Source organism: Melospiza georgiana, chromosome 8 (genome assembly GCF_028018845.1).
Source record: "Melospiza georgiana isolate bMelGeo1 chromosome 8, bMelGeo1.pri, whole genome shotgun sequence".
Classification (NCBI taxonomy): domain Eukaryota; kingdom Metazoa; phylum Chordata; class Aves; order Passeriformes; family Passerellidae; genus Melospiza; species Melospiza georgiana.
This window is the reverse complement of record NC_080437.1, coordinates 24316909-24338669: the sequence shown is the minus strand read 5'-3', so window position 1 is coordinate 24338669 and position 21761 is coordinate 24316909. Positions and strand designations below refer to the sequence as shown.

The 21761-nt window shown below is 39.5% G+C and overlaps 1 protein-coding gene across 4 annotated transcripts in view; it reads left to right on the top strand.

The window, feature by feature from the left end:
- Nucleotides 1-245: 245 nt before the first annotated feature.
- Nucleotides 246-21761, top strand: part of BTRC (beta-transducin repeat containing E3 ubiquitin protein ligase) — a 114857-nt gene continuing 93341 nt past the window's right edge. For 2 of the 4 annotated variants that reach the window (XM_058029528.1, XM_058029526.1), the window contains exons 1-2: nucleotides 246-371; nucleotides 16863-16931. In XM_058029528.1, coding sequence (XP_057885511.1) covers nucleotides 324-371; nucleotides 16863-16931 — 117 coding nt within the window. In that variant the 5' untranslated portion in view covers nucleotides 246-323. The remainder of the gene's footprint in view (nucleotides 372-16862; nucleotides 16932-21761) is intronic. The other 2 variants (XM_058029529.1, XM_058029527.1) reach the window with 1 other exon arrangement.

Here is a 21761-nt window from a genome sequence, read left to right as displayed (position 1 = left end):
TCCCACCCCGGCCCGCACCTCGCACCCTGACACGTTACTACAACCCCCGTCGGCCCCTGCACTGCACACAACGCATGCACCAGCCCGCTCCCAGGGTGCCCCCAGGCCCGGACTCTGCCGGGATTTGTAGTTTTATCTGGCAGGTCGGACCTTTGCCAGGAACGTGGCCGGGGACTCCATTTCCCGTGGGCCTGCGGAGCGGCGCATGCGCCGTGCGGGCAGCGGGGCGAGGTGGGGGGGCGCGGGGCAGCGCAGGTTCCCGTCTGCGCTGGCTGCGGCCTTCACTGAGCGGGGGGGCGGCCCCGGCCCGGCCCCGCAGGACGATGGACCCGGCCGAGGCCGTCCTGCAGGAAAAGGCGCTCAAGTTCATGGTGAGGGCCGCGGGGTTGGCCAAGGCGGCGCGGGAGGGTGGGCACCTCGGTCTGTGGAGGGCTGCGGGGGGGCGAGATGGAGCGGGGGCAGTGGGAAGGGGAGCCGGGCCTCGGGGCTGGGCCGGGCCGGGCCGGGCCGAGGGCGCTGGGCTGGCGGGCGGGGGAAGGCGGTGAGCGGGGCCCGGGGAGGGGGCGTCCTGCCTGCGGGGCGGGCAGTGAGCGGGGTCCCCAGATCCGGGCACAGGGAGCTTTGGGAGGAGGGGGAGGCGGCTGCAGGTGCCACCTGGGAGCGGGAGAAGTTGAACTGGAGTGAGGCAGGACCTGGCAGAGGGGCCCACGGGCACCGGCAGGCTTTGCGCATGTAATTCTTGGATTTTTTTCTCACTTGTGCACCTTAGACTATCCTGCTGTGCTGCTCACCATCCCTCTGTAATTTTGTTTTTCCTCTCATTCTGCTGCAAGACCTCTAAATACTGGCACTTGAGTGTTTCACTTGATGCTGCAGCAGCATACCACTGATAGGGACTGCGGGGAGCACGTACATAGTTTAGGTTTTGAGTTGGCCTTTGTTATGGAAAACAGTACATGCATCCAAAATGCTCTTCAAATATGGCTAATCTCTATAGATTTGAGGCATTGTGCACTTAAACTGTAATTTCATTCTATTTTTTTCTTCATTGTTGATATTTCTAAGCATTTTGGCCAAAAATGTGAAATTTAGAAATGAAAACAAAGTGTTGCCAGCTAAATTGAATGTAAATTTCAGATGCCCCAAACTGTTCTTTCCCTAAGGATATAATTTTAATGACTGGCAACACTTGCTAAAAGTTTGTTTTGGGTTATTGCTTCTAGTGGCAAAGAATTAAACTTGAGCTCATCAGGAAGAAGGAATTCTATTAAATCTTCAGAACATATGCCCAAAATGAAATTGAGGAAACATTAGCTGCAAATTTTAATTTCTAATTGAGCTTCGATACACTTGTTTGGCTTTTGGTTTTTAATCTGGAAGAACTTGTTTCTCTCTTGGGACTTCTTGATCTGTTTGCTAGTAGTCTCCAAGTTTGCCAGATTCATAGTCTCAGCTAGGTGAAGTGGAAAAATGTATGGACACCTAAATCAGCAAGATAGCAATTAGCAATAATGAATGGCCATCTTTGGTGTGGGATTGGCCAAAGGAGTGTCCCAGATCCTGCTGCACTTGTGTTTGGCCAAGCTTGGTAATTACAACCTTCCTCTAGATAGTGAGTTTCACGTCCCGAAAAGTTTCTGCTGAAACATTCTTGTCTGCTGCCAGGCAGCATTGTGAACATGCTATGCTGACTTCTCATACATTACTTTTTTCACCCCCTGTTGCTAAGATTCTCATTCAAGGGCTTAGTGCAGGTGGTTTGTGATTGTCTGTAAGATTGGGCCTGGAAGCTGAGGGAATCCCTGCCCATCTTGCAGCTGGCAGGATGATGGTGGACTCCAGCAATAGATGGTATAGATGGACAACAATAGATATTGATGGACTCCAACAACAGAGCTCCCTGACACTGGGGAGAGGCATGCCCATGAGAGGAAGCTGCTCTTCTGGGATCTGCATCAGATAAAGGGAAGAATTATCAAGACCAGACTGCACTGAGAGCTAAAAGCTAACCCACCTTCTTTCATGTTTTATTAAAGTGCCTCTTGTATGCAAAATGCTTGTAAAACCTGCTGTGAAAGATGTGGCTTCCCTCTGTCCACTCTGAGCTTTTTAGGGTTTTTTGTTTGCAGGTTGAGAGTAGAGGGAGCAAAGGTTTTGTTAAGCACATCCCAGGCTTTTGCTTTAGTGTGCATCAGTCCAGAACGTGGCTCTTCCTTAATCCTGCTGATGAAATGAAGTGTTTGTCAGGCCTGGGGGGTCTGCCGGTGCTCCTGGCAGGGTGGTGCAGATAGATCCATCAGGATACAGGAGGAATCAGTTACAAGTATCATCTTGGCCCTCCCTGGAAATGTCTTTTCTGGGCCTGCAGCACTCAGGCAGGGCTCAGGCACTGCAGTAGTGGCACTGGTGCAGTTACCACGCAGAGGTAGCAGATCAGCTAATGCTGAATCATTCACAGTGGATTACCTTGTCCATCAGAGTGTGTGGTATGCTTCATTTGCATCTTCTTATTAGGTGGCTCAGAGTTTGGCTAGAGGTGGGCTTTGCTATTAATTAGTGATTTTCCTGAGAGCTTCCCAAGGAGCATTGTAGGTAAATATTCAAATACGTTTTAGAGGTATGAGGCCTGTTATCAAAGGCAGGAGAGAGTTTTGATTTTGGTATGTATTTGGGGTAGGTTTCATTTCATATTGAAAAGCAGCCCTGTAGGTGGTAGTTTGTTTATGCTCTCTAGAAAATAATATATTTTTTCCACCTAAAAAGGTCAGGGCTTAATTTTTGACATTGACTTTGGGCAGCCCTTTTGAATCACAAGGTACCAGGCAAGATGGACCTGGTGATTTGATTTTTATTTTAATGTCCAACTCTAACAGAAAAAGTTCATGGGAAAGCTTCATCCAGTCCTAATAGAATGAATGAAATTATTTTTCTTTAAAGCATCTATATTTGGTGTTTTGAAAGACAAACAGTACTCTGTTGTTTTTCTTTCTGCTCATGTCAGTGCAACTTTTAGATGGAGTAGAAGGCAGCTGCCTTCTCACTGGCTGCTGTTGGCTGGATTGCTTGCCAGTGAAGCAGTATTAAATGCAGTATTGCATTTAACTGACATCTGCTACAGTTTCCTGGTTATCTGTTCTCAGGTACAATATGTATAATCTAATATTTTAAGGTTTAAGTAATTTATTTAATTTCATTTGCTTACTCAGTTTATCTCTATGTCTTAATAAGACCTAATTTATTCCAGATATTAAATTGCTGTGTATTAACACCACACAATACCAAGCAACTGCTCACAAGGGAAGACTGTTTTTGCTGGTGAATGAGAGTCTTGTATCATGTGTTCTGCACATCATCTTTCAAAAGTTTTGTTGGTGTTTTTAATTTTGGGTTTTTTTTGAATGAAAGATGGTTCATAGGTTTAAAGATGATCTTCAAAATTGAATAGTTCAGTGTTCTGCAGCTGCAGCAAGGATTTTACCAGAATGGAACCCATCTTAGTTTACTTAAGCCTCTTTTATTTTTTGTACAGTCCTGCTGATGAAAGTACACTCTTTATAAAGTACAGTGTGTAAGAAACTGATGCACAAGCTGAAGAGAGAGGGGAACGTGCCCATTAACCTAAAAAAATTCACACAAAAGTCCCACCCAAAACCCCCTGCCATAGACAGCTCTGCTTTTATACATTCAGGAATATGGGATTCCCATAGTCAGTCATTTACAAAAGAACAAGAAATCGAGGTGCTCTATAAGTAACTTTCAAGTTTGAATAAGTGTTTGAAACAGTACAGTACTGAAAGTGTGAGTGTGATAGGCTCAACTGAGACTTTGATTAAATGTCATATAAAGTAAACTACATAAGCCTGCATAGAATAGTAGATATTTTTTCAAAGTAGCTTCAAATGGTTCTGTTAAGTATACGAATGTTCTGATGATTATCTTTTTAATTAAAATGAGAAATCTTTGTTTAAAGTGGCATTCTTTTTTACGGCCTGTTACAGTCTCTGTAACAATCATTTCTTAAGTCTGAACGTTTTTAATTCCAGGAATCCATTTATATAAAACTATGTTTAGACTTAATTAAGGAACGATTCTTACAAAGCTTGTAAATAGCCAAGAAAAAAGGGACAGAAAATAAAACTGACATTCACACTTAACAGAATGATTGTTACAAGGTATGTAATATGCTATAAAAATACAATAAAGCCCTTTTTATAAGAGTTCATATTTTTTGTTCCTCATTTTGAAAGGTATTTAAGAAAAATATCAAAGCTCTATGAAGCGACATCTGTTTTCTTGAATGGACTAGTGACAACTTCAGTTGTGTTTAATTGGCAGTGCTTGGAACAGTACCTGACCAGTTTGGGGTCCCATGTAGGACCATTTGAGAGGCAAAAGCTTGATACTTAACATACTTTCACTTTCTCAGGCTTTATGAATTAATTAATTTGCAATAATTTACCTAATTTCCTGGCTCATGAATAGGAAGAAGTCAGCCTGAGTGTTCTTTGTGTTTTTTTTTTTCTGTTTCACCCCCAAAGTACCATTTTCCTTTTGGTTTTGGATGGTCAGATTCTAGGAGTTGCTGATGGGCTTTCCAGTTTCACAGGAGAACCAGAGCCTTCTGGTTGTGTTTTAAGATTCATCTGTGGGTTGTTTTTTGGTTGTGGTCTTTTTCTTAGGGGGAGTTTTTTTGGTGATTGTTTTTTTTTTGTTTTTTTTTTTTTTTTGGTTGTGAGTTATTGAGTGGTTTTATTTTTTAATGAGGGAAAACTCTGAAGTTCATTAATTTTTATATTTGCATGTTTGTAGGAGCTCCCACATAACTGGCAGGTAATATAGCAAAGAATAGTCAGTGTAATGGAAGGCTGAAAGGTAGGGAAGTTGGAATTTTTTTTCCTGCTGTGTGCATGTATATATATGGAACAGATGGACAAAGGCTTATACTTTAAAAGAGGCTCTGCTTGAACTGAGCCCAAGTCATTCATGGTGTCAATAGGACCAGAATTTTTAAGACCTGTTATTTGTTTGCTATTTTTGAAAAAATCTTTTGAGAACTTAGCAGTCTTCCCAGTAACATATTTGTGTCAGGGACATTGTGGCAGAGAACCCTGGGGATCCAAAGCAAGGAAGTCATGAAAGCAGTGAGAATAATTTTGTAAGCTGGGATAGCAGAGCATTGCCTCTTAAATGTGGGGTTGCAAATCCTGCTTGAATATTACACATGCACTCATCAGTTTTCCCAATGGTACTGTAATAGCATCCTGGTTTTTTGGGTGTTTGTTGGCACTAGTATATTGTATGGAAAACATTGGTTAATTTTCTTCTACCCCAAACTTCTTGCTGTAGATTTTTCTGCTCTTGGTGCAGGCCTTTGGTACTTCAGTAACTTCACCCTCACTTCTCTGGTAATGTTTCATTTCAGCCACTTTGCTCCATTAAATGTATGCAATTAGAAAAGCAAATGGCAAATTTGCTATCGCATCACTGAAGTATTTAGTTTCATAGACTTAAAAAGCCAAATTTGTTGCACCATGCTCTCCTCACTGTAATATGTACTATAAACATCAGAGAGAATAGGCTGACCTTAATATTTGCTTCTCAGCCTAAATCGCCGCCTTGCAGCAGTTATTTCCCACTGAATAAAAAGTTTAATTTCACGCCCTGATTAGTGCTAGTATGTGCAGGTGGATATTTATTTTATGCAGCTAAACTAATCTGCCTTGGCAAATTATTTGCCAGTCAGCAGAGCTATAATTCCTCTTGAGTATTTGGTACTAAATTATCATTCTCATTAGTGAGATGAAGCAGACTTCATTCTAACCACGAAGTTTGGTTAGGCAAAGGACTTCCTAACTAGTCTTTGGAAGATACAAGATGTGCAGTGGCCTCAACATTCTCAGTGTCCTAAAATGGTTTGTGATATACAAAAAGGTGATGAGGATTTTAGAGGGAAAAAAAAAATTCTATAGTTGTGTGTCATGTCTGGAGATAAGGTAGGAATGTACAGTGTTTAGAGATCACCTCTTTAAGAGGTGCCTAATGAATTAAAAAATCAAATGGTCATCTTTGTCTGGCCATGGAAATACTCCAAGCTCTGATGTCTGGGCCATAAATGAGATGAAATATAAAGTTATGTTGTTTTCTTCTTTATTTTCAGTGCTAGTGGCTTCTGAGGTAGCAGAAATAATGACTTGAGACAAAAAGTTAAATGGTTTAGGAAACTTCCTGGTCTGGTCTCTTTCTTCACACTCTAAAAACATTTAAAGTAGGGATCAGAAAGTATTTCCTGACATACAGATGTTGAGCGGATATGTTTGTCAAGTGAATGTGTTCATCCATTGTTTTGTTTTCTATGAATTTTACTGTTTTGATAGTTTGTTTGCATTGTAAAACATGTTAATGAAAGATACTTATTTTCTGTTACAAGAAGGGTAATTTATATCTGGAAATAAGAATTCTCACTAAGTGGGATCCCTTCACATAGTACACATGAACTTTTTTTCATCTGTATGGGTTGTCATGTATTCTTGTCATATTCATTTTCTCAGTGATTACTGCAACAGTATTTAGGGTCACATTTAAGACCACCAAAACCAGCAAGCTGAACAACTTGATTTTTTGTATAAAAATTTTCCTGCTAAATTCATCAATGCAGATGGAATAGGCTATTTTCTCACTTCCTTGTCTGCTTGTATTGCATCATCTTCAACTCCATGCATTTGTGTAATATTTAACTGTCCTTAGTAGCAAGCTTAACTGGTATTTCCAGTACTGAGTGTTTTCTTCAGTCTTCCTCATTTCTTCCTTACAATTCAGGAATGCTCAACAAGATTTTTTCTTTATACATCTTAAGTGATTTTGCACAGAAGGGCTGAATCCACTGTGTGTTCAGCTGTGGAAGCTGGAAATTATTTGTAGCATAGCAGCGTCCAGTGGCTGCAGCTAAAGAGTTAGTGCTCAAAATACAATTAATAAGCAATCAAACATGAAGCTGTTTCCCTGACAGGGTACTGATTAGTGCTGTGAAAAACTTCTTGATACCACAGAAATGGTTGAAAATAAACATCCTGGGAGTTGCATTAAACATTTCCTGCTTATTAAACAACAGAGCTTTCTAATGACAGTTTTTCTGAGGTGCTGGGGAGCTCTGGTGTTGGACAAATGCTACCCCTGCTTGCAGAAAGAGAAAGCTGAAGGTCAGAAATTTGCCGGGGGTCATGGGCTGGAGGAATTTGTGTAGGGTGATATGGTACGCTGGTAATAGGAGGCAGAATACAAAGAAACCAGTTCTTCTAATAGCTACCCTTGTGCTTCTGACCATGTTTTGGTTAATTTTACAATTGGCTAGCCACCTGTTAAGATAACCCATTTTATCATTAAACAAAATTAATTTTAAAAATGGCTTGAAACTGTCTGATTTTAATGGGATCTGAATATTCTTAGTTTTAATCTGCCTCATGAGGCTTGTCTTTCTTCTGGGAAGTACATTGTTACATCATTAAAATATCATCCCCTACTGAGAGAGAAATCGGTCCCATTCACTAAATGGCAATGCAGAAACAATGTCAAGTATTTCTAAAAACTGCATTAAAATTCATTTTTTTCCTCTTCGATGTGCAAGTTCCGTGGTCCCATTAAGCAATGGGTGCTCAGCCTATTTGCTGCTGTGCATGCACAGCCAGATTTGTTAGCTGGGGTGGCAGAAGGGTTCAGAAGCAGACACGATGACTTATAGTTTTAAATTATTTCACTTTTCCACAATGATTTTGCTTGGAAACAAATGATTGATCATAATTTTGTTCTCTCTAGCTACTTCTGGTCTTCCTTTGTACTAAAAATTGAGAAAGATCTGATTTAATTTTCCTTCCCCCACTGCTAAAACAGGGTCTTGTGCAGTCATTTTGATGAGAGCAGCGGAAAGGAGAGAATGAGGAAGAATGGGAAAGCTCAGCAGGGGCCCTTTCTAGTCTTCTTGAGGGAAGGACAGAAGTGTTTCCAGTCTGTGGGCAGGATACATGCAGCCTCTTGGCAGAATCCATTGGAGTAACCAGTTTGGACTAGAAGCAGCAAAAAGGCATAATGCTGGTTTAATTTGCTTCTTCCCATGGTGAGAAGGGAAAGGTTGCAGGGGCATTTCTACAAAGGAATGAAGTTCTTAAGTACTGTTTTGTGTTAGCAGAGCAATAATAAGTGTGTTCTTTTAACAGTAGTCTAGATGAACTTATCTTCTTCAGAAGCACCTGAAGAAGATGGTAGAGAGGGAATTTGGGTAACACCAGCCAATGCAGAGCTCTGCTGTGAATTTTGTCAGCTGGCTTTGTGCCCTGGATGGGATTTTTCCATTTGTAGGAATACTCGCTCATGATATTTCCATCTTAGGACATAGTTATTCTTACAGAATTGTAAGAATTTTTCCCAAATATAGTGGGATGGATGAAACACTGTAGAGAAAGGTGATGGCAGTCTTTTTTGGATACTAATCAAGACTGGACTGTCTGCTGACTAGAAAAAAGTCTGAATGTTTCCATGCTTGCCCATACAGGAACCAGAACACTCTCTAGTTGTTTCTGAGAAAAATGGTCCATCATGAAAGTCTGTCATACAATGTAGTCAGTCTCCCTCTCTACACACATCATCTGTAATTTATTGTGAGAGCAATACAGAATGGAGCAGTGTTTATGTGGGAGTTGCTTTTAGTTTATGGATAGTTGGCCTTGAATCCTGTCTATTAGGAAGATGTTGGCGATTCTCCAGAGGGGTTGTTCACTGGGACTGCTCAATGCCCTTAATTCCTCTTTGCCAAAACTGCCAGTGTGATTGAGAAATGCAGCCAGCTATCATTCATCTCCTGCAAATTAGAACAATGAGAAGGGGATGTAGTCTCAAGAAATGATGGATTGATCTTGTTTTAGAAGATGAGTCTTAGAGGCATCTCAACAGAAAGAAATCCAAATAATGTTAACAGCCTCTTCAAACGTGGCAGAAGGTGTTTTCTGTTGCTAATGTATTCAAAAGGAGAAAAATCTGGTTCCCTATTATTTTTGTTACTTTTTCTTTTTTATTTTTCCTTCTCTTGACTCTGGTGACTCCAGTGAAGTGTATTGCTCTACTTTGTTACAGCTGTTGTTATAAGCAAGCATAAATACCCTGCAAGGTTTTTACTGACAAGAAAATATTCCTGTAATGTCCTGACCTTAACGTAAGAACTGAAGTGGGGACGATAAAGAGCCCATCAGTGAGGACACGTGTCAGTGTGGGACTGCAGTAGGTCTTGTGGAGCATGGGTTCAAGTCTGATATTGGCAACCAAAGTCCTCTCTAAAGCTTTCACAAACTACTGAAAGCAGTTGGATTCCAGCTAACTGGAATTCTCTTTGTTATGCCATTGCAGAGCTATTCCAAATTTGACTACTTTGCAAGTCAGAATCCTAGTTCTTATTTTCCTGCTTAACTCCATTCATGGCTAATTCATTCTCATCAGTTCATAGGCCGGTGTCCTTGAGCTTAACCAGCTCTCCTTGTTCCCCTGTGTTCATCTGCAGATTCTTGTGGAGGGCAATCATATTCTGCTCTGAGCTGGATCTGGTCAGGCTAAACCAGCATTCTTTAATTTATTTTTCCTTCTGTTGTAAAATGTTTCCTGGAGCTTTTGATCATCTCAGTAGACCTTTTTAAACAGCTGCAAAATTTGATTAGTGTCCCTGAAACACAAATGATCAGAGCTATGCAGAACATTGCAGGAAGCATTTTATGGATTCCTTGTGCTAAAGCAGTGATCCCAATTCCTCTCTTCTGGGAAGTTTTTACTTTATACACTATCCTGTAATAGTATTTGCCATTTATTTCTGTGGCCACATCTTATGGGTGAACCATCATTATCTAATGAGTAACATATCCCAGGGCCTCTTTCCCTCTTCTCAGTTACCCAGTTCCTAATTTATAATGGAAATAATGTAACTTTTTTATTTATATGTATCATGTGTCCGTTCTGTTACCAAATCTTCAGGATGCTTTGTCCTATATATTTATGATGTCTCTTTAATTTCATTAGCACATTGGTAATTCTTGAGTATTTTAGCCATTACTGTGAATATTTAACATTAATTTCAAAAATAATAATAGATTTCAACAAGGGCCATTCTCTGTACAGCTTAATGGTTCCTTTTTCAAAATTGCCTGTGATACTCTACAATTTTTAGTTTCTTAGCCTCCTTATAACTCCTGTATTAATCCTAATCCTCTTAATTTTAACTAGTAACTTCCTACATGTCATCTATCAAATGCTTAACTACTTCTAATTTGTCTGGACTTCAGTGATCTTCTTAAAGAAGAAGATTGGGTTAGTCTAGCACTAATTCTCATTTGTTCTAAATAGGGAGTAGATTTACTTAGCCTCCCATGGTGACTGTTTCATTTTGGCAATAGTTAGCAGTACTCAGTCTCAGTGGATGTCCTTTCTTGGGAGACATACTGTTTGTGTTTTGGCTTTGTTTTTTTTCTTTTTTGGCCAGCCATTTCTGCAACATTTTAGGTTCACTCTGGTTAGAATTACAGATGGTTCTGTGTGAGGATGCTACCAGGGGCTGCCCATTAGGTGTCTTCAGCTGCTGCTGTTGCCTCTGGTTCATTCTGGCATTGTTGTCCTCCAAGGCAGCAGGTGATGCTTTGGTGTTTCTTGGTTGAAGGAGGAGTTTGCTCTAGTTAAGCCAAGCCAAGGAACATTTGCATCCTATGCCAGGAATTGAGAACTGTCATGGAGCTGAACTTGGCACAGGGTATTTACATAAGGAGAAGAATTTAATATATTTTGGTACATTTTTGAGTCAATTAGTTACAGATTCCAAGTTACTTCTGATGGGTAAAAAGTCCCTGCATTGTAATTGTAGCAGAGTGCTTTGTAAGGGAAATGTATTTGGACAGAATGGCCATTCCTGCAAAGAGGAAATGTTTTGGTTACTTTATTGCACAGGAAAATGTTTGGCTAGTGCTGGAGCCTGCTCAGAAGACAGGAGCTCAGTAACTAAGCAGAAAATGTGGTGGAATGCTGAAGTGTGCTCTCCAAAGTGTCTTGTTCTCTTTAGAAAAAAAATGGCATTCCTTTTACAAACTGGTCTGCTTAATGTGTGAACCACAGATTTCCTCCCAGGATAGTTGGTACAGACCTCTAGATGGTAACCCATCTCTCCTGCATGCCTTCTTGACTGTTACCTAAAATTCAGCAGGAGATTGGGAAGGTGAAAGTTAATATGTAGGTTCTTAGGCTGATTATGGGAGATTGTCATCTTCCAAACTCAATTTGGTTTGCCTTGGCTGTATTTTTTTTAAGTACAGGACTTTCAATTCTTGATGTGCTGAATTTTAGTGAAAAATTAGAATCCAGGTGAGGTCTCTGACTTTTCTAAGGAGCAGCTTCATTTTGTTGATCTCTGGACTAGCTTCCAGCTGCTGTTTTTTACATAAAAGCTTGCACTGTGAATGTCACTGTTCCTGTTGGATACTCACCTGGCACAAAGTCAGGAAGTAGCATGAGAAATGGTCTTCACCACTGATCTTGCAGTCTTGAACGAGGCTGGATTACTTAAATTTCATACTTAAAGTGTCAAATGGTTGTGAAATCAAGCCTGGGCACAAAGAGAATCTCCACACTGCTAGAGTAAGCATGTTTGTGGATCTTGCTGTTACTTTGTTCAGAGATTAATGGAGTGCTGTCATGTGTCTCCATTTGGTTTTCAATACCTTAGCTTAGTATTCTTGTGAGCCCTAAAGAAGGTATCCAGGTGTTTCATGTTACAGAAGTAGTTTACGTGGTTGCTGCTGCTCTTGAAGGATATAAAAAACCCTTGCATCTATTTATCTGTCAAGTTGTATAAATAGACCCTCTCCAGTGGGAGTTGTTTTTGAGCAGATCTCAGTCGAGGAGCTCAGGCAGGTTCATTAAAGAGCTGGAGTAGCCATGTTCACCACGTGCAGTGAACTCATTAAGTTCACAGGCAGTCAGAACCTACTGTTTGAGAGCGCTGTGTCCTTCTGAAGGAGCTTGTATCAAACTGTGGGACCTGACAGTCAGCTGACTCAGTGTTTGTTCCTTCTTTCTGCAAAATCTCACAAAGGACACACTTAAATATTGGCAACTTAAGCTTTTAGGATCAGATAGCTCATGCGTTTTTCTCCTATAATAACAATGAAAAATTTTGAAATTGTGTGTTTGGTTTTGTTGAATTGGAGTCGACAGATCTACCTCTGTTTTATTTTGAGTATTGCTTTGGGCAGTAGAGTCAGGGATCTGTTTGGGCCATGAAGTTGTATCTTGTGTAATGGGAATTCAGTTTATTGCTGTAATGGATGCAAACTCATTACAAGTTCCAGGCCACAGGGGATACTTTCCTTTGCTGTGGAAGTCATCTCAACTGGACAATCTTCAGTGCAACTGGCCATGCCCTTCCATGTCAGTGACTGACAGATCTAATTCTGCTTTTGTAGCCGACAGCCTGTTAGTTAATGGAGTACTGAATATTGTTACTCAGAGGCAACCTTCAGAGTATTAAAATGCATTATTCCTGTTCCTCACTTGATATTTATCAAACAAGGTGTTATATGTAATGAATTCAATGCTATTGTCAAATAAATACTGTGTGTAGATCATGACTTATGAGAAATGGTAATATAAGTAGCTTCATTATTGCTTTGCAGTGATGGAGAGAGATGAGTTTAGTTTGCTTGTTTAAATTCTATGTGATGGAAACCCAGAGTGAATGTCTTCTCTGAGGGAACAGCAAGCATTATGGGTGATATGATCAGATTAATAAGATCCTTAGTACGTATATATTTCATATAGGTCTCAATTTTCCCCCTCCCTTATTTCTTCTTACATGAAAGCAGATGAAATGGAGAAGCAGCAGTACTGCCTTGGAAGTACCATAGTAGGTTTCCTTTTATAATTATCATTCTTGACATATTTATCCTTTCTTATGGAAGTGAAGATGCAGATATTTAAGAACCTTTCTTGCACAAAAAAGCCCAATTTCCGCTCAGTACTTAATTAGCACTTGTTTATGACACAGCATCTGATTTGATTTTCGAAACAAATTGCACAGTAAAGAGGCTGATATTTAAACTGTATAGTAACCACAGCTCCAGCTGTGACTCAAATCTTGTAAGCCTTCAGGGGTTGTGTTTAGGCTTAGAAAATAGGAACTCAGGCCTGTAATTAAATGTCCTCTGAAAATCAGCCTTGGTAGAGAGTGGAGAGGGTACTACTGAATTTTAAATTACTGAGTTGTTCTCAAGAATCATTCTCTTGTTCTGGGCCTTGCTAGGGACTGCAGAAATCAAATGGATTAAAAATGGAAGAGTAGATTACTAAAGGAAAAATAGTCAGGGGTTGCAGACAAAGAGATGAGCGAAGTAAGCTATTTTGGCTCCCCAGTTTATAGACAGATGCAATATATATAATTTTAATACGTGGCTAACGTATAGAAAACAAGTTCTGTGGACACCAGAAAGACTAGAGAGAGAGTTAAGATTTCATACACAATAAAATTGCATTTCAGAACTGTGAGTGAGGTGCTGATGTTTGTGGAATAAGCCATCTGGGATAATGGAAGGCTCATTTTTAAAGCAAGGCCTCAATAATAAACATTCATGTCTTGGAAAAGGAAGTAGACTAGGTTATATTACAAATTAGCCACTCACCTAAATAAAAATGTGAAATATTCAAAAAATAGCATGATATAAATTAGCAGTTAGAGTGCTTTCAGAGTTACATTTTGAGGAAAGCAATCACTGTTGATGCTATTGAAAAAGAGAGAAAAATTCCCCTAGCAGCCTGACTTCTAGTCAAGGAAGACGCTGGAGCAGATGCTAAGAGAAAATACTGTGCTTATGAATGGTATTGAACCATGAGCATAAACGATGTGTGCTCATGGAAATACAAAGATGAGTAGGTCTTGCTGGGCAATTAATTGTATTGCTGGTGGGATTGCTTTGAATAGATCATAATCATGGAAGATTTTAGTGTTGATTTATAAATTAATACAGCTTCCAAACAAGACTGTGTTCTAGATCCCACATATTTTTAAGGCTGGGGGAAAGAGAGGCAATTTTGTTTTATTTTTTTAAATTGACAGTCCTCTTACAGTGCTGTCTGCTGTCATTGGGATACTGCAATTCTGAATATTTTAACCAGATGTATTACTTTAATTGCCTCTCTCTGCTGAAGAATGCATTCCTAGGGGTCATTTACAAGTGTGCCTTGGAAAACCAGAGAAATTCAGAATTCAGGAGATTGGCTAAACTTTTACAACCAGTCATCAATCTGAGAAATTTTAATTAAAATTTTCTGTTGTGCCTATTTTGATGTAAATGGGGACTCACTTGTGTAGATATCCCACTTAAATGGCATAAGCAGCAGTATGTGGGTAATGGCACACATACCTTGTAAATACTGGTGAAATTTGCTTCTCTTCTGTGTAGTCTCTCATTTCTTCTTAAATGAAAGCAGGTTTATCAAATGCAGAGGAGACATATCTCTGACAAATACAGTATTAAGGATGAGTGGTGGGTCTTAGTTTCTCCTATTTTTATGTTTCATTTGTCAGCATTGAAAAATAAATTGAGTTTACAGTAGCTGCTAATCTACCAAAAGTCACCTGATTGCTTTTATTACAATACTGAAGCAACTTTACTTTTGAGTCACAAAAAATTGTGTTGGTAAGAGTTGTCTAAATAGAAATGCATTGTTATCTTTACTACTGGAAACACTTCTATTGAAGAGTAATCCTGTTGCTGGCAACAGATCTGTTAATACACTTACATATTTGCAGAACGAGGGTCTTCAAATGAAATGGTTCAAGTCAGGGTCTTTAAATCAATTATCCAGACTGCTCTGGCCTGATGGGCTACCAAATGTTAAGCAGCCTGCTGGTCTGAAGAGCTTAACTGTTATCTTTTAATTTGTGGTTTAGGTGACAGAACCACAAACAAATGAAGTAATTTTTCACAATTTATTGTGAATGCAGTTTGATTTTAGCATCACAACAATTTGTTGTGTGAACTTGGGCACATCTGAGACTGGTATTCAGGTCTCTCTACTTGTGACACTGATTTCAAATTATTGTTATTTCTGCTTATGAGGACTTTCATGTGCTACTTTGAAAAAAAGAAACTGAAGCACTTGACCCAGAAGTAAAATATGTATTTCTGTAGTGTTCTTGCTAGATATGCAGCACTTGGTATAGTTTCTTCCATTTCCAAAGCACATAGAAATGTCAAGAGCTCCTCTCAGCAAACCTGTGAGGTGGGTTAAATGAGTGTTGTCCCCATTTTACAGTCATAGAAAGATTAACCACCCATGAAGTTAGTGCTGAAGGAGGCTTAGGTCTTGGAGGATGATGCTTCTAGCTGTGGAGAAGTCTCCTAAAACAGAGTTTGTTAATGTGTTAAGCATTGCAAGTGCAAACACAGCAGGTGAATGCAGTAACCAGACATACTTGACTTTAATTTATCAGCACAATGGTGGTTATTAAAATTCATGTTCAACTGAGATCATTGGCTAGGACACCAGGGCATAATCTTACTACTACTTTGAAAGATTTAGGAGGATTTAAATTTAAACTGGAGAGAAGCAAAAATAACAAGTGCTTAAAGTATACTGCAAAATCCTGAGTGTGTACTTCTCTTTAGAGGCAAGATTTTAGTCCATTCTAGTTCTTATTTTATTTTCAAATTCCAAGGCTGCCCACCATAGGTGTGAAGGTTTGTCATTCAGCCGTGACACTTTTTTCTCTCCAACAAATTGTGTTTTTTGGTATTACAAGTACCAGAGTGGGTACAGTTTGTGCAAACTAATTATTGTGTTGACTCAAGAACAAGTGAGAGTAAGCTTATCTTCAGTAGAGCTATTCTGAAAATGAGTAAGCTTTTTCCAGCCTTCCAGGAGGAGTGAGTGGTAGGGGCACACATCTGATTTGGAGGGGAAGTACTGTGAGTTAAGAAAGGGATTATGAAGTTGTTTCAAGAAGTAAGAAAAATCTCTGGACTTGGTGTTTGCGGATGTTCTATCTGGTCCTGTTGCTTAGACATGATTTTAATTTCTAAGCATCTCCTATTTTGGGGGGAGGGGAGGAGGAGCACTTGAATCCACTTGAATGAGGGAGTATCTTTGAACTACAAATATATGTCATGTCAGACAGTGTTTTGGGGTTTGTTGCATACTGCTTCCTAGCTGTAAGGTATGTTATAGATGTTTTGTGTTTCTAGAGCAATTTGGTGTCTTGCCTTTTCTTCAATCCAATAAAGCATGAAAGCAGTAAATGGGGGGGAGATTATATTTGTCTGTCGATTTGAGGCAAAATTTTTGGCCGTAAGTATAATAACCTGTTACCCTGGTATAAGGCTACACCTCTTCAGGAATTTTCTGTCATCTCTTCATGTTGTCCAGTGTCCGGTCTGATCATGTTGAGGATGGTAACTGTGAAAACATTCATAGCTTGACCACTGCTGTTTTGACACCATTTGCTTTTTATGTAGTGTCAAAAGCGTTAGCGACCATTAATCTTTGCTGTTGCACCCATCACAAAGGCTATGCTTCTCCAAGTGCATTTTTGTGGAAATTAAAAAAAAAATACTTATATATATACTGGACTGAAATGTAAAATGGTGTAAAACATAAAAATGGTGGCTTTATTAAAAAAGTGTTCTTGAAGCAACTGATATCAGAGCAGTAAACAAGAACTAATCTGGGGACTAAACCTTCATATGATGCTTTAAAAAATCTGCATTGTTTAAAGTGCTCCAGAATTTAGACTTAGGTTAGCTAGGTCCCAGTGTAAAAGGAGGTCTCTCTTTATGTCTATTCTCTCCTAGCCCCGAATACACATGCCAAAAGATGGATTTCAACTTATATCTTCTGGATACCAAGCATGGCTAAAGCAGGTTGGACTGTATTATTGTTATTCATCTCATGTGAGGGACCGTGTTAGACACCTGTGCTTGTCTCATTAGTGAAGTACATAAATGAGGGTGTAATGAAGTTACAGTGCCATGTTAGCTGATACCCCTCATAGCCATCACTGTTCTGTGTTTATGCATGCTGTGTTTGTATAACATTTTCTCACCAGTCTGATGAATGTGCACTTCCTGTAAATAAAAGTTCAAAATGCAGTCACCTGGAAGCGAAGAGGGTCAGAGTCTGAAAACAGATCTACAACAACAGCTTGAATTACAGAATTAAAATGGGCCTTCAAACACAAAGCTGCATGGTGGTGGTGCTGGTAATAATGGGGAGGCCACTGGGTTAAAACTCAAGAGAATTGCATCTAGCATCTAATTCAGATCTGCCTGGGTGAATCAAGTATGGACACTTACTCACATCACATAACAATTGTGCAGTTTGACACAGTCTGACACTGTGGGGAGTCCCCACTCGGAAGTGGCCAAGTGCTATATTACTCTGGCTATTATTAAAGGCCAGGCTTTAGATGTCTCAGCAGTCTGCCTCTAGCAATTGCTGTCAGCTTTTCACTTTTGTGAGTGAAAAATCCCCCTTCAGAAAAAATAGCTTAATTTACAAATGGCCTGTACTGATCTGTTCTCTGATGAACATATATGATGAATCCTGTGTCCTTGAGAATACATGACTTAAAGTTGCTGTTTCTGTAGAAAGCCAGAATGTGTTGTTATGGCAACAAAAACTGAAATATGAAAACAGCACAGATAAGCTGCATCCTGTTGTCATGGCAACTGCAGTTGTGAAATGACAAAACGTGGTGGTGAAGGGATCTTCAAGGTGGGGCTGTGAGCCCAACATAAACAAAGAGCCAAGTCACTTGAGCAGAGTGTGAGAATGAAAAGCTGCACCAGCAAATCCCCTTAAAATATGAGAGTTTCATTGAAGGTGCTAACAGGATGGTTTTGATAGTCTCCAGTCTTGTGTCAGTATCTTAGAAGCAGTAGGTAGCAATGTGCTTGGGCAAGCTGCTTACTGCTGTCAGCTTACTGACAGAGCTTCAACACCAGTTAGAAGATGGACACCAAATCTTATATTTGCAAGCCATTTATTTGAATAAGTGATGTGCTGCAAGGGTGAACCGTGCTTTGGAGCTTCTTTCCAAGAGACCGTTTCTATCTCTCTCCTCAAGTCCACTCCAGTGAAGGTCAGTTGGGACACTGAAGCTTCTGTTTTCTTGATTTAAACTTTGCTGAGCCGGGGGCAAGGTGTCTCAGAGGAATCTCAACTCTGCAATTATTGTCTCACAGAGCTCAAGTTTGTTGACCTATGGGGCATGGCATCAGTTTCTGTTTCTAATGTGGATTGGGAGAACAATAGGAAGAGGATTGTGTGGCTGTTCTGTTTTCCTTTTACTTCTGAGGCCAACAGAGCAGCCTTATATTACCAGTGCTGTGATGCAGGTGGGATATATGCTTTTTGGACTCTGAAAAATACCAAGGGGGTAAATAACCTAAAATGCACAGTAAAATTTCCAAGGAGGCTTTACACTAGGCAACCTCAAATAATAAAAGAATTTGCACTTTTTGAAAAACATATTTTTGGTAAGCATGCTTTCCCTTTGATTTTTAATTTATTGATGTTCGTTCTAAAGTCTATCTCAATCTTCTTACTCCTTGATCCAAGGAAAAGTTATAAACCTGTGCTTGTCATCAGCAGATACTGTCGTGGAAATAGCTTTGCTATTCCAATTTCGTGCTGTGATTTCACCACAGGAAGTATAAGGGTAAGGCAGTTGATACGAAGGCTGGGAAGAGCTTTCATGAGAAGCAGAGAGGTAAAATTTTTTTGAGGTGAGTTTGGTTTGGTGTAGGATATCTATCAAAAGTACTACCTGTAGGATTCCTTAAAAGCATGTATTGAAAAGAAAGCCACTCTTGGTGTATGTAAAAGCATAATCTACATTTGCATCCAGATGGAATGGGGGCTGTGCATCAGGTTTATTCTCCTGCTGTCTGTATTTTTAACCAGATCCTAACTTAATGATTTTTTTTTTCCTCAGCGTGGCTGAGTATTGATCTGGTGCCTGACTTACACAGGATGTGAGAAGTATCCCAGTAACATATTGTATTAATGTGGACTAGAAGCAGTTTAGATTACAGATGAGGTGGAGGAAGATGGAGTTCTGCAAGACTGGACACATACTATAAATATCCATAAAACTGACAATTTTATCTAAAACCAGTGCTGGCTGCATTTGCATATTTTCAGCCTTCTTAAACTGGAGATAATAGTTGAACACTACCTGAGCATGGGTTGCCCACACTGATGTCATTACCCTCTGCCCTTTAATGGCAGGTTTTATATTTAATGTTGCTGTGCTATAATGGAGAGTTGTGTTGTGTTTTTATGTGGGCTAGAGGAAATACAATACCAATGGCCAGAAATACATGTTGCTTTTGGACAGGCATTTTAAGTAACCTGCATTGTTCTCTTTACTCTAGCTCTTTCCTGTTTAGGTGTTTGTCTTTCTGTAGAAAATGCAGTTGTTTTATTCAGCCTTGATCTTTGTTTAAGCTTTTGACTTGCTAGCAGTCTGTAACATCCCATCACCTGGATGCTGCCCCTTTGGAGACAAGCCACAATTGACTTCCAAAGGGAGACAGGGAGGGAATGTTTGTGTATAAATACAGTCAATAGACATGACATTTTAATTCCTATATTATATGGGCACTTTCTATAATTTAAGCCAAACTATGAAACTGGGCAAGTTAAGCTAATTAGGTAAAACACAAAAGCATATTTTGATTACATAAACAGGGAAGTAAAAGTATCATTTTTAGGTGGCTTCAGAAACATGGTAATTCAGAGTTAAAGCTAATGCCTCCCTTTTTCATAGCATTGTGAGCAAGTATGCATCACGTAGGATATGTAATGTAATGCACTCATCTGAGCCTTTCTGCCTCCCACTGTCTTTTTGTAGTAGAATTTTTAAAGCCAAGTTATAAACCTGTAAATGTGTTTTATGCTGGAAATTCTTGGTGATACCTTAACTAGATTGGTACCAGCAAGGGCCAGTATAATCAAAACAAGGCACTTCAGATATTAATGGTCTGCACTTCAGTCAAGTCAGCTGGAAAAGAGAGCGTAAAAACCAGGACTGTGGTGAAACCAAGATTCTTCTGCTAAAATTGCACTTTGCTGAGAGAAAAATGAAATTATTCTGGATATATTTTGGTTTTGTGATTTTGTCATTTAGCATCCTTTCCTTAACTTCTAAAACATCTATTTTCAGTGGATCCATATGCTTTTTAAAATTCAGATACTAACTCCTTGGGTGGAAAGTTGAAATAAGATTTCTTTCTGCAGTGCATTTATTAGTACTTGGCACTCATATAGTACATTATGTCCTCAAAGCACTATGCAGGCATATCACTTATCCTTGAAACACTTTTGTGTGGTAGGTGCATAACAATAACTCAGAGATTTTTTGGAATTAAATAAAGCTAGAGATGAGGGAAAAATCTAATGAAACTTCCGTTTCATATCTCCACCTATGTACGTTTTTTTCTCTGCAGTTTGTGTCATGAAAATAGAGAGAAGTTCTAGAAATGTTCCAAGATTAAGGGGTTTCAACACATTCCTTAGTATGCTGTGTTACTCTGCCCAAACCCATGAGGAATTGTTTGCTATTGATCAGGCTTTAGATGCAGAATTAAAGAATCATTAGGTTTGGAAGATATTTCTAAGATCATAATGGAGCTTAGGAGCAATTGTGTTTTCTTGCTTACAAAGAGCCAAGTCCACTTGGTCTTGTAAAATCTCTGTTTTAAGGCTTCACATAGTTTCATCTTTAGACCTTGGTGAGATTGCTCTAAGTTTGTTGTTGTTTAAAGAAGCACACACAAGTCTCTGCAAGTTTTACTCCTTAAAGTAGGGTATGGTACCTAAATCTTAAAAGCTCTGCAGTTGCACTGCTTTAGGTTTATCAGCTTCATGCATTGAAGAGCTATAATTATGAAAACATTAGTATTGTAGAGTTCAGATGTGATCCATATAAGTTTCCTCAAACACTTGGCAAATGAGGATCTTGTACACCTTATAGATGGAAGCTGGGGCATGTCATTTCTGTTGACTTGAAATCACAGAGGTTGAACTCCAGTAACCACTCTTGGGGAAAACATTTATTCACAAACATTTACCTAAAAGCTGTGATTTGATCCTCCCAGATCCCGCTCAGGTAAGTTATTATTTGGATAACCTGAATACATAAATCCTTTTCCATGTGTCTTATCTTTGATATTTAGAAGTAGTTAGTGAACTGGAATATCTTGTAAGAAGTTACTGTTAGCTAGGGAGTTACAAGAAGGTTAGAGAAGAGTTTGCGTAATGTGTATGTTAAGGAAAATTTACTGAGCAATTACAGGCAAAGTGGGTGGCTGAAGGAAAGAGAACCCTTTACAGCAGTTGGAGTTCTGTGTGCACAGCAAAGCTGGCAGAATGTGGTAACACCCTGAGGGTGAAGGGGAAAACTGCTGCATTGAAGTCAGTGATCTGTACCAGGGTAAGAAGTCCAGTATTACCTAAGTTTGGAGTCTGGGAAGAGTGTTATAATTGAATCTGGTAGCATGTTTCAGCCTCTGATTTGTGAGATCTAATTGTTTGGAAGTCAGACCCTGGTTGTGCCAGAAAAATACGCTCAGCTTTCCCAAAGTGAAATGTTGGTTTGCTTGATTCATGAAAAATGGTCCAAAGGTCTTTAATGAGATAGCTCAGCTTTTGTTATAGCAAAGCAGGAGCACAATCACTTTGAATCA